Raw genomic sequence first — 11,699 nt, forward strand, 5'->3', positions numbered from 1 at the left:
TTTACAACTCTTCTTTAAAATCCTAAAAAAACCTCTTTTTATACTCTACTTATCACTGATACAGGGTACATTAAACAGGCTATATTAAGTTAGTAAAGACGTAACACCCTGACGGCTACTTTCAAATCTCATCATTTTTTTCAACAAATATGCGACAAACACGTGACGCCTTACAAGAAAAATATTGGGATCAGACGGTTTCAAGATTGTCTTTATTTGTCGTAACATAAAATTTTGGGCAGACAATCATCAAGCACTTATAGCAAGTACAAACCACAATCTTCATGTCCCGAACAAAACAAGTAAGAGAAGATGTATTATATGAGAACATTTACAAACAGAATGAGAATTATTAGTGTGGAAACTAAAACATAATAAACAAAAAAAAAAAGTCAAAACAACTAGAGTTGCCAAACTTTGGATCTGTCCATAAAACTTAGATAACATGTTAACATTTGTACAGGGAAGAGCAAACGCAATATTAATTAATATATGAACACAGTAATATATGAACAGGAATCACTGATAATTATATATTTAACAAATAAATTTTGGTGACTATGCACATGTTTTATGTGACTATTTTATTTGCTTTGACAAAAACGTACTTGAATATTTTTTATAATATTATAATTTTAAAAATTTCTTATAAAATTCTTTTAACGCTTTTTAATTTTGTTAATAGAATTACTTGTTTATTTTCCTTTTTATTTATATTTGATTTGATTTTTAGCGGTACCTTTGTCGCACAAAGTAATCAATTTTCAGCCGGTATTTGTCTTGTTGTTTTTTTACGTATCCGAGTATATGTCCTTAAAAAAGGACATTTTAGTTTCTTACCTTCACCAAACATTCAGTTAAATCATTCAAACGATAAATGATTTTAATGTATTAAAAAAGCGATGAATTCTATTCTTTAAAAAAATCTGTTAATTGTCTTATATCGTACCGAGCCTCTTTAACATTATATACAAAAATAAGGCGTTTCAGTTCGAGTTTCAAACAAAGTTTTTTACTGTCCTTAATTTTCTAATATCTTAATTATTGTTTATATCAAATAAAATTATTTTTTTTATAGATTTATGGCCTTTATTTCTTATTTCGTTTACATATTTGGGATGGAATTGGATGGGATCCATTAATCTTCTTGTCACCTTCTTAAAATAGATTGCCTCTCTTAGCTTTACCTCCATTAAAGAAACCTTGGCTTTACGCTAGGTGTTTCATTCTTAGTTAAGTTAGCAAGTGGCGGTAGGGATTACCATATCTTATTATGAGAGATTAACTTCAATGCACCTAACCATACTGGCAGAAATTTTGTTTTCATAAAAAATCAGTATTGATATAGTTATGAGCTTTTCAGTTCGTTCAGGGTGCCTGAAGAAATGTTATCTATCATATTATCTCAATATCTGATTCTGTAAGTACATACATCTTACGACAAACCTAAACTAATTTTTAATCTTTCAAAGTTCGTATGATTCATAAATTAAACCAATTATGTTCACCATTTTCGGTTGCCTAGCTTTTTCATCTTTGCATGGGAGGAGTGCTTAGGTCTATATTCGCTGCCAGTGTGGCGATATGCTAAAAGCATACATACACGCTCTTTTTTTTTTGTAAATTTACACACGAATTTGATTTTTGTTTCATTAATTTTTGCTTTATAAAAGTTACTCCTAATGTTTAGCTTAATAATTTTTTTATATGAGTCTACCCTATTAGGCTATTATTTTAATACAACTGAATCACATCTGTAAATCAGTAAATGAATAAATAAATACGCAACAACTGTTCTTCTATTTGTTGAAATCAAACGGCAATGAAATGTGTGGCAATTGATTTTCGTTTAGTTTCGGTATTTGATTTTTATAGTTGATGGCATTTTAGTAAAATGCAATAATTAAAAATTTTTTAAATGCTGGCAACACTCTTTGCCGGCAGTAAAATATTAGAGGCAAAACTAAAGAGTAGCTAATATTTTCGCGGCTGATTTGCATAAAAAAGCGATACAGCTATATATTTAATTGATGTATAAAAAATCGGTGAAAAATCAGTTTTTAAATATTTATGGAAAAGCGCGTACAAACATAAAAAAAGAGACAAATGTTTTAACATAAACGAAATGTGATGGCATCCTTAGGTAGCTATGAAAATGAATCAAATGCCAAACATACCATTTCTACCTCTATCGGAGGCCGTTGTGAAGATCCCAGTTGCTTTGCGAGTAAATTAACTTCACCGCTACCAAAGCGAAGGTCTGCCCAGTTTTTTTCAGCTCCAGCTGTGGTGGAAAAGCCGGTATTAGTGAGGGGGCTTACATCTGCTTTTCAAGTACACGGTAGCTCGGCTAAATTCGCTGATTTAAAAAATCCGAACGATGATGATTCTGCTAAAACTATTTATCGAGTTGTACCTAATACTCATGTGCATGTAGTTAACTACGTGGTAGTAGACACCGACGAAGAAGATTTAAGTAAGATTAGTAATGCTGACCCAAGTACTATACAGAAATTGGTCGCAATACAAAAAGACAGTGCCGCGGAAACGTTAAAGAAATTAATGAACGCACCAAAAGTTTCGAAAACTTTGGCTTCTACAAATCTATCGATCGGATCAACGGTAAGCGTTTCGGCCATGCAGACGACTTTGCATTCTTCGACTTCGACTACACAAAATCCTGTAAACTCCACAATTTTGTCTATGCAAAATACGTTAAATTCATCCCCTTTGCCTGTCCAAAACACTTTAACAGCGTCAGCCTTGCCTATGCAAGGCTCATTAAATTCTGCAACTTTGCCAATGCAAAATACAATAAATTCATCCGTTTTGCCTATGCAAGGCTCAATAAATTCTTCAACTTTGCCAATGCAAAGTACATTAAATTCATGCGTTTTGCCTATGCAAAATACATTAAATTCATCCACTTTGCCCATGCAAAGCACATTAAACGCTGCAACTTTGTCGCTGCAAACTCTTTTAAATTCCTCAACTTTGCCTATGCAAAACCATTTGAATTCCTCTACTATGCCAATGCAAAATTCTCAAAATGTTTCGACTTTGCCCATGCAAAGTTCCTTAAGTTCATCAGCTGTGTCGATACAAAATCCCCTTCATTCTTCATATTCACCTGTGTTAACTACGATTTGTAATAAGAATTTTCAAAGTCTGTCGAATTATCCCTTGGCTCCAGTAAGCAGTACAATGTCCACTTTAAATAATAATTCAACCTCAATAAGCTTACCGCTACGAATGCATCCAAATTTAAAAATAACCGCAGTGGCGAGCGCAGAAAATATGCCGCCTCTGGCGTCCATCACTACACCGAGTACGCCTGCCATCCCATCATCTATAGTTTCGTCAAATATAATCCCGTCAACTTTGGCCGGTTTATTAAACACATCGCCTATGCCTCTTCCTAATGTATCCCCGCTAACGACAATGACTACGCCTTTGCCGCCACAACCGCAACCGATAACTGCCATTACTGCAGATGCTCCGAGGAAGCCGGTTTTCGATCAAATGCAAGCAGAACTTCAAGAACTTAGACGCACTGTAGCTCTGTTAGCTGAAGCTCAGGCCAGCAGTCAACTACAACAACAGACGACCGTGCAACGTTCTACAAAAAAATCCCGAACAAATACTACCAATAATGTCGCCTCGTAAGCCATCATATTTTGAAACGTGTATACCAAAAAAGTGAAGGGTGCCTAAGAATTCTTTGCTTCATAACCGTTGCAGACGTCACCAAAATCTGCTGAAATGGATGCGACCGGTTATGATATATTTGCTATTTTGATGACATAGCTTTAAAAGGAAAATACTGTATTTTTCTCTATATTCATCTTATAAATTATATTTTATGCAAAAATTTAGAGGGCATTCACGTCCAACTATCAATTAAAAAAACATCAAAAAATAATTATATAAATATTTCTCTAATAATAATAAAACAAAAAAGTATGAAATGAAATCGTACACCATAAAAACAACCTTAAAGCATCTGTTCCAATGGTTTGTTTATTTATTTATTTATTTTTTTTTTTTTTATATAATTTTATGTCTAAAGATCAAGTCAAGCATTTTAAGATAACTGATAAAGCTGACTGATTGGAATGCGGAATACGATATTTTTCTAAATGCGAGAATATATTTATTCGTCAAAGATGGAAGAATTTACGGTATGAAACAATTCAAGGAGTAATCTGTTTCTGGTTATGGTTATGCCATTAATGAGCCAGTTTGTGTAAACTAGGACATAACATTAACAAAATAGGATATTTGGCCGATTAACATTTTAATACTTATTGCTTTTCTTTAAGGGTTGAGCTCTCGTTATCGACATTAAGTTCTATTTTATCATTTTGTTTGATCGTATAGCAATTCTGCACTTATACCGGTCCACTTGTATAAAATAGTAGATAACGTATCGGCTATCACCAGACCAATGGAATGCCAACTGGGTAATTTTGTGAAGCACTTTAGTATAACATCGAACATAAGAGACCAGAGTTTTTTTTTCATACCGAATATCAATGTCGTCATCCACTGATCTAATCTGCTATTGCTACTCTTCAGTTTTTATATCTGCCTTGAATTATAGGATAAGAAATTGTACTTGATATAATATATGCTGACCATGGAAAGATGGGATTGTACAACATTTGTCATTTTCCTTGTAATATCCAGAAATTCCTTAAAAGAACCACACAAAGAATGTAAATTTTTTGTCAGCGTAAGATCATTTGGTCATTTTCGGCCACCTATCTCTTACTTAAAAGGTCCAGTAAGGTATGCGTACCCTTTATGAGGAAGAAGGTCCTTCTGAAATTCAAAGTTAACCTCACTTTATATCCCTCTGGAATTCTAAGTGGACTATGTACATTCAATTATGACCTACTCAACCCATTTAGGATCTTTTGGAAAAATGTCAATCGTATTCTCCAGCCGATTTTTCAAATACCATCAAATTTATTCTGCTTGGTTGCCGCGACAGAATTTTTTATTTTTTATATAATTTTCGTGGATAAATCAAAATGTTGGCTACGCTCCGTTGCCAAGCATTTGCTTGTTTGCCTTGGTTCAATAGCACTCTATCGACTTATATATAGGGGGTGAGTGCGTCCCTGTGGCAAATGAAGACATACTTCTTCTTATTACTATTGCCATTTATTTAGGTTGAAGAAATAAATTCTAGGACTAAACTGCTAGCTATCTCGTTTGTTCTATGTTTACACATAAATTGTATTTTACATATAGGTCATGTATATGACATAGGCTGTCTTAAAACAAGCAAAAACAGCACTATGGCATACCACGCCCGAACTATGACACCCTACAGTCATTTATACAGTGACTTTTTAAAATAAGGCGGCAGATGATCAAAGAAGACTAAACACCGGTAGCACCTTTCAACAAGTGATGTCATTTTGAATTACGAGCCGTATTTGAAATGGTAGCATACAACCATCATTGCGATGACGGTAAAAATTAACAGATTTTCAAAAACATTAGTTGACAAACTCATCAGTTTTTAAAAAAGTTATCCAGAGTGTTTTGGCTTATTTTCATCTGGTTAGGTGAGTCAACAAGTGAAATTTTCCCCTCCGATTCCCCGAAATCTTAGAGAAATAATTGAACGACAATGAATGGTAATTTTAAGAAGGTTTTGATCTGGCCGTGCAATACTGAATCGCGATCAATGGAATAACTTTACTCATAGCACTGTATTAAAATAGTTGAAGTTCAGTACTTTTTGATTAACCTAATATTTGAATTTCGGGTATTAGTTTTAAGGCAACTATAACTTTACTTACTTATATTGCTTTTGTACACCGAACTCCAGACGTCTGTAGTTACTACCGGCCACTGAGCGGTTATTCCGCTTGTAAATGCGAATCAAACTCAACCGCAATCATATCAATAAAACTGATACACCTCTCTGTCCAGAGAATATTGCAGCTTGTATACACGCCTACGCATAGATACGTGTGAGTATGAGTGTACACATTAGAACATTATCTATGCATTTTAGTTAACTTGTTTGTCGTTGAAATTATGATTGCATTAGCAGGCATTTCGCCCATAGTATTATGATATAAGCCGGAGTGTTATATACATATGTATATATGTGTATATATAATCTCGATATCTGCAACGGTTTTAATTAATTTTACATTGTGATCGCTTTATATGTGCGGGTATATGTGCGCGCGCTTTTTAAAATGTTTATTATTGATACAACAGCAATTGTTGTCATATATCAACAAAAATAATTACGTCACTGTAAATGTAAAACATAGAGACGCTATTAAATTTATTAGAAATCTACTTTCAATTGAATTCTCACACAAACATAGTTGTGAGGCATTTTTTTTTTTTGCAAATACCTTCAGATGCTTTGTTTTTTTCATATTGAATTTGATTCAGTCGACATTTAGGCGACAAGTCGCGTTTTAAAGTATTACGACATTTGGCCGAAGTATATATATATATATATATATACAGTAAATTCTCAATTATAAACTTGAAATAACAATTAAATATAGCTTACGCAATAAAATATAATATAAATAAACATTAAATGCACATAAATATCTATATATCTACATTATGTGTCAAACGATCATATTCTTATTTACATAAATAAATAAATATTTTAATTATTTATTATAACCAATGGAACAAAAATAGAACAAAAGATAAATGTAAAGAAATCAACAGAAACAATTAGATCAGTGGAAGTCTCTTCCCTTATTCGCGCGCGTACATAATAAAAGCATATAATAAATAATGATGATAGTAATAGTATATAAATAAGAATAGTTAATACATAATTATTTAAACGAATACATATATATATATATCTCATGTATCACCAATAATGATATGATAAATAAATGAGTGTGGGTTTACCTTAACCTTATCAACAGTCTCCGCTAATTTGTTCACATAGTTCAAATAGTTTATTTTTTTCTATACCCTCGACCACTTATGGTACACATATGGTATATTCAGTTTGTGTGGCCGTATGTTATACCCAGAAGGACTTGGGATAGACCACTCTGCTATTATACCAACAAACACACACACACACACTGCAGAATCATTTTTTGAATCTGCATCTCTCTATCCGTCCGTCCGTCTTGCCCTCTTCTATATTCAACCTTACAAGTTGTCATTTTTCATACATTTTTATGAGATTTGGTATACCGGCCTAAGGACAAACGCGATTGACTAGTGCCACATAACCGTTCCTTCGGAAATTTAATTGGAAAGATTGATGGAAAGACTTCAATTTCAATGTTTGTAAAAATTGATTTTATCGAATTTTTCGATCGCATCTTATATAAGGATTCTACGGAAAATAACCCTTTATATGGCAAAAATGGGCAACTTTTGATATTTTATCATGAAAACTGCTTCTCAGTGAATTAACCATAGGGAATTTGGTTCACATAGGTCTACATGTCTAAACCTCACCCCCTCCTATGACAAAGACAAAGTCCTATTTGTGGTTTGTTATGACTGAAGCAAACGGAAAAATAATAAAATCTTTGACAAGTAAGTTTAGCTGGCTTTTAAATAAGGTTGAGTGTCTTCCAATATGGGGGCGTTCGTGGAAATTACGCATTTACATAAAAAGATAATGCATAATTTTTGGGGTATTATTAAACAAAAGCGTGAATGATTGGATTAGGCAAAGTGGTGCAGGGTATTTAATAGTCGGCCTTGCTTGATTGTAGTATTCTTCCTTGCTTTTTGTAGTAGGATTGCACAACCAATTTTACGACACTAGTCAACTTTAACTCATTAAAATAATATTTATGCATAAGTGTAACTGTGAAAGTTGTATTTATATATATGAAATTCGTACATATAGTAAGTACATGGAAACGAAAGAAATTCTAGACGCTTATCATTTCTTTTTTTTTTTTATCATTTAATCTTATGAACATAATGCTGTCACGCTAACTAGAGTAAGCTTATGTTTACTGAATATATTGTTCTGTTTTAATTTAACAAATTTATGAAGACTTTTAAAGAGATTTATGGGACTACGCATCTGTTGAAACCCTCGGAATCTCTTGTAGTTGCAATCCGGAAAGTATGAATGTGATAAAGAGTAGTTCTGAAGGGAAAATGTTTTTTACATTTGTTCCTTTAATTGTTTATATATGGAACGGAAAATATCTTCACATATAGGTTTAAAGCCGATTGTAATTGGTTTTGCCTTCAATTCGTTTTTATACCCTTACACAACTTATTGTACAAGATACATTAAGATTGGGCGGAGGTATGCAACATTCAGAAGAACTTGAGGTAGATTCACCTTTTGCACACATATGGACAGACGGACAGACGAGCTTAAAAGGCTATTCTAAAAAGGCAGAAAGTTATTGTAAATCGATCTAATTCAGAATCACTTTTTCTTTTTTTCTTTTTTCAATATAGCCGATCACTCAGAGTGTCCATCATTTTTATAACACATTAACGGCCAAAAAGATGATAGGAAGGAGAAAAATATATTGAGGGTGTAACCGCATCGGCAAGTGTTAAACACTCACGGTAGTTAAGGCCAGCTTCCGAATCGCATGAAGGCGTTCTGCCCATCCGTTCATCTGATGTTTGTTTATGTATTCTTGTATTCAACCTACAGGCAGCTATTTTTGATATTTGATAAAATTCGGTACACTTCCTCGAACGACCTAGACTTGTCTGTCCGTCTTTCCTTCTATTTATGTTTGACCTCTTTTATGTTTGACCTCAACAAGTCGCAATTTTGGAAATATTTTCGTGAAATTTGCTGTACGCGAGATGTTTGGTCCAAAGATATGTCGAAAATGATTCGGCCTAGACCATTTTTTACTCCAATTTTCCTATAATGCCCTGTTTTGAAAATTCATTACATAAGCAACTGTATTAAGGAACGCATTATAGAATATTTAATTTAATTGAATTATCTTAATTTATGGTCGTATTTTTTATAATAATTTTGGATAGAATACAAACTACTTAAGCTACCAAAAGTAATAAAAAAATCACAAGGTGATATTACTGCCTAAGCGTAACAAAGTATGTTTATTAGTCTAGGCTTTGTTAATTTATTCGTAATATGATAATCAAAATATATATTTTCTATATTTATTGAATGACAGTTAATATTAAACATTTTATATATTGTACAGTGTTGGGCAAAACACACATATGGTTGTTTAGCTTGAGAGACAGACGGACAAGCGAGCTTAAATCGATTCAAAAGGTCATTCATATAGTAAAAGATGGGTCCTTATCCTCACAACCTAAATATATTCTTTTACCATAAAGGTGTAAGATATAAAGACATAATCATCGATGCCGATGTTTTTAATAGCCGGTGTTGCCGCATTTAGTTTAGTTGGCAATGTGAAGTTGTAAACGTTCCAATTAGAAGATAAAAGGTTAACAAAAATTTAAAAAAAAAGAAAAAATTGATCACTGATTTCTAACCTCTTCTACAGATATTGTTTTGTAAATAGATCAAATCTCTTATACCCATCACCATTTAGTTTACAGACTTTAATTTTTGCTGTCAGGAGAATGTTTACAACAGACGTTATACACATGCTTATATCGATTTAGAATTTCATGTTGATCAAGAATATATATATAGTTCGTGGATTCTCTGATGCTTCCTTCTGGGCCTTGCAATTGTTTTGACTAAATGCATATATCCCCATGCTTCGGTGGCGGATATAATAAAATGAGATTTTATATTTTTTATGATTGTTATTATTTTGTTGCGGAAACGTTGTTCTTCAAATTATATTAAGTAAACAATAAATGTGTATTACACATACATGCATAGTTCCTATTTCAATATTGTATCTTTTACTACCTCAAAAAAAGTAATAAACGAAACCTACATGCAAAGAAACATTGAAGTAGTTACATAGTAGAAACATAGTAATTGTTATTCGCCGAAAATATTATTTCTTAGTCCATTTTAACTCAACATCCAGAAAAGAATAAATAATTAGAAAATATTATTTTACGCATTATACATTGTTTAAACAAAAAAAGTGAAAAGTAATTGTTTAAACTACGATAAATTCTGTTAGCGCATAACCACTAATCCATGTTTTGTTGTTATAAAAGTTTTTCAAATCATCATAAACAGAAAAAATAGAGCTTTTTAATGCTTAGTTTCTCGAATTAATTACTCCGTTACTTGTAGGCTGACAGTGCATTTGAACTTACTTGAGGCGTATTTAACATATATTTCTTTTTGCGAACTTAAAAAAATAAAATTGTTTTAAAAAATATGCGGAAAGTTAAAAGTTGAAAAAGTTGAATCATAAAAGAGCCTGACACTAATAGAGATCAATGGAGAGACGTAGCCACGAGCCAAATGTGAATAAAGTATTACATTCGTAAGAGTAACGCCTCTTTTCATTCCTTAATTCAATTTCAAATTCATCAGAAATATGGATTAAAAAATTAATTAAAAAAGTCCGTAGAATATTGAAAATAATGTTAAAACGAAACCATTCGTGTAGAAAGAGAATTTTTTTCTTTTTAACTTGTGCTAAACCAAATTTTCTGGGTTTCAAATCGCATTTTTTTATGAGCATGGGCTGACAAAACTTTCTATTACGTCTTTAGGAATTACGTAAACGAATCTCCATATTGTACTAAGCATACCTGGAACTTTACCAAAAAACGATATCAGTCGATGATATGATTTATCGATTATATTTAATTTGATTACTTGGCAGCATTGTGATATGCTAACATTACTCTTCGGTCTACTCTTGTGTGAATAAAGAAGAGAAAGAAATAGATAAAAGGCGAGAGAGATACGTCTTTTTAACAAAGTATAAAGAAATATAAAATTATTCACGTTTCCGTTCTCTTTATTTTGTTTATTTCCGCCCATCGAACAAATTTGAATGAAACCAACGGTCTTAGCATTAACCAAGCAAAAGCATGATCTCCATTCCACAAGTTCACCCAATTCCCACAAATTCCACAAGTTTATGACACCATTTAACTATCAGCTGCTTTTCTCTTAAATTTATTTTCTCTTTCACTTTTTTTTATTTATATGACTCTTCTTTATATTTAGTCGAATTGCTTCTTCTCTTTTTAAAAAAAAGAACAATAACACGTTTAAACAAAAATAAGCGTTTTTTTTGGCTAGACAGGAAATTAAGAAAGCGAGAAAGATATGCAATACAAAATTTTTAGTTTGAAATATGAAATTATATTTTTGAAACTTATGCTTGTGATCTGATATCAGACATATTATTATAATTATCATTTCTTTCTCAAAAGCTTGTTTCATCAGTCGTGCCGTTAATGTTTGGGCAGACAACGCAGACAACGGCTCTGCAATTAGCAGAGAATTTAACGGTGGCTCTGCAATTAGCAGAGAATTTAACGACGGCTCGCAATTAGCAGAGAATTTAGCTACTGCTTTGCCTTTTTAACAGAGAACTTTATGCAATACAATAGTAAATTAATGTAATAATAATAATAAAAATGTCAGCAATTGTATAGTAATAAATAGAATAAAATAATTTAAGCCTAGAAAATGGAAGAGAGATGTTTAATAATTTTGTTCACTTACTTAAATTTTTTTCTATAAAAATTTCAAAAATGATTTTTCGCTTTGAAATGCTATGAATTTCGCGCTTTATTAGGAAGCATGTCATTTG

General features: G+C 32.2%; 1 protein-coding gene across 1 annotated transcript; it reads left to right on the plus strand.

Annotated features, from left to right (window-relative positions):
- The first annotated feature begins 1,997 nt into the window (after positions 1-1,997).
- Positions 1,998-3,880, plus strand: LOC119636908 (uncharacterized protein PB18E9.04c-like). The gene has a single exon (XM_038032616.1). It carries the CDS (start codon positions 2,131-2,133, stop codon positions 3,664-3,666), a length of 1,536 nt encoding a protein of 511 aa, XP_037888544.1. The 5' UTR covers positions 1,998-2,130; the 3' UTR covers positions 3,667-3,880.
- Positions 3,881-11,699: the final 7,819 nt, after the last annotated feature.

The sequence above is a fragment of the Glossina fuscipes genome, unplaced genomic scaffold, assembly GCF_014805625.2.
Source record: "Glossina fuscipes isolate IAEA_lab_2018 unplaced genomic scaffold, Yale_Gfus_2 42, whole genome shotgun sequence".
In the NCBI taxonomy this organism is placed as follows: domain Eukaryota; kingdom Metazoa; phylum Arthropoda; class Insecta; order Diptera; family Glossinidae; genus Glossina; species Glossina fuscipes.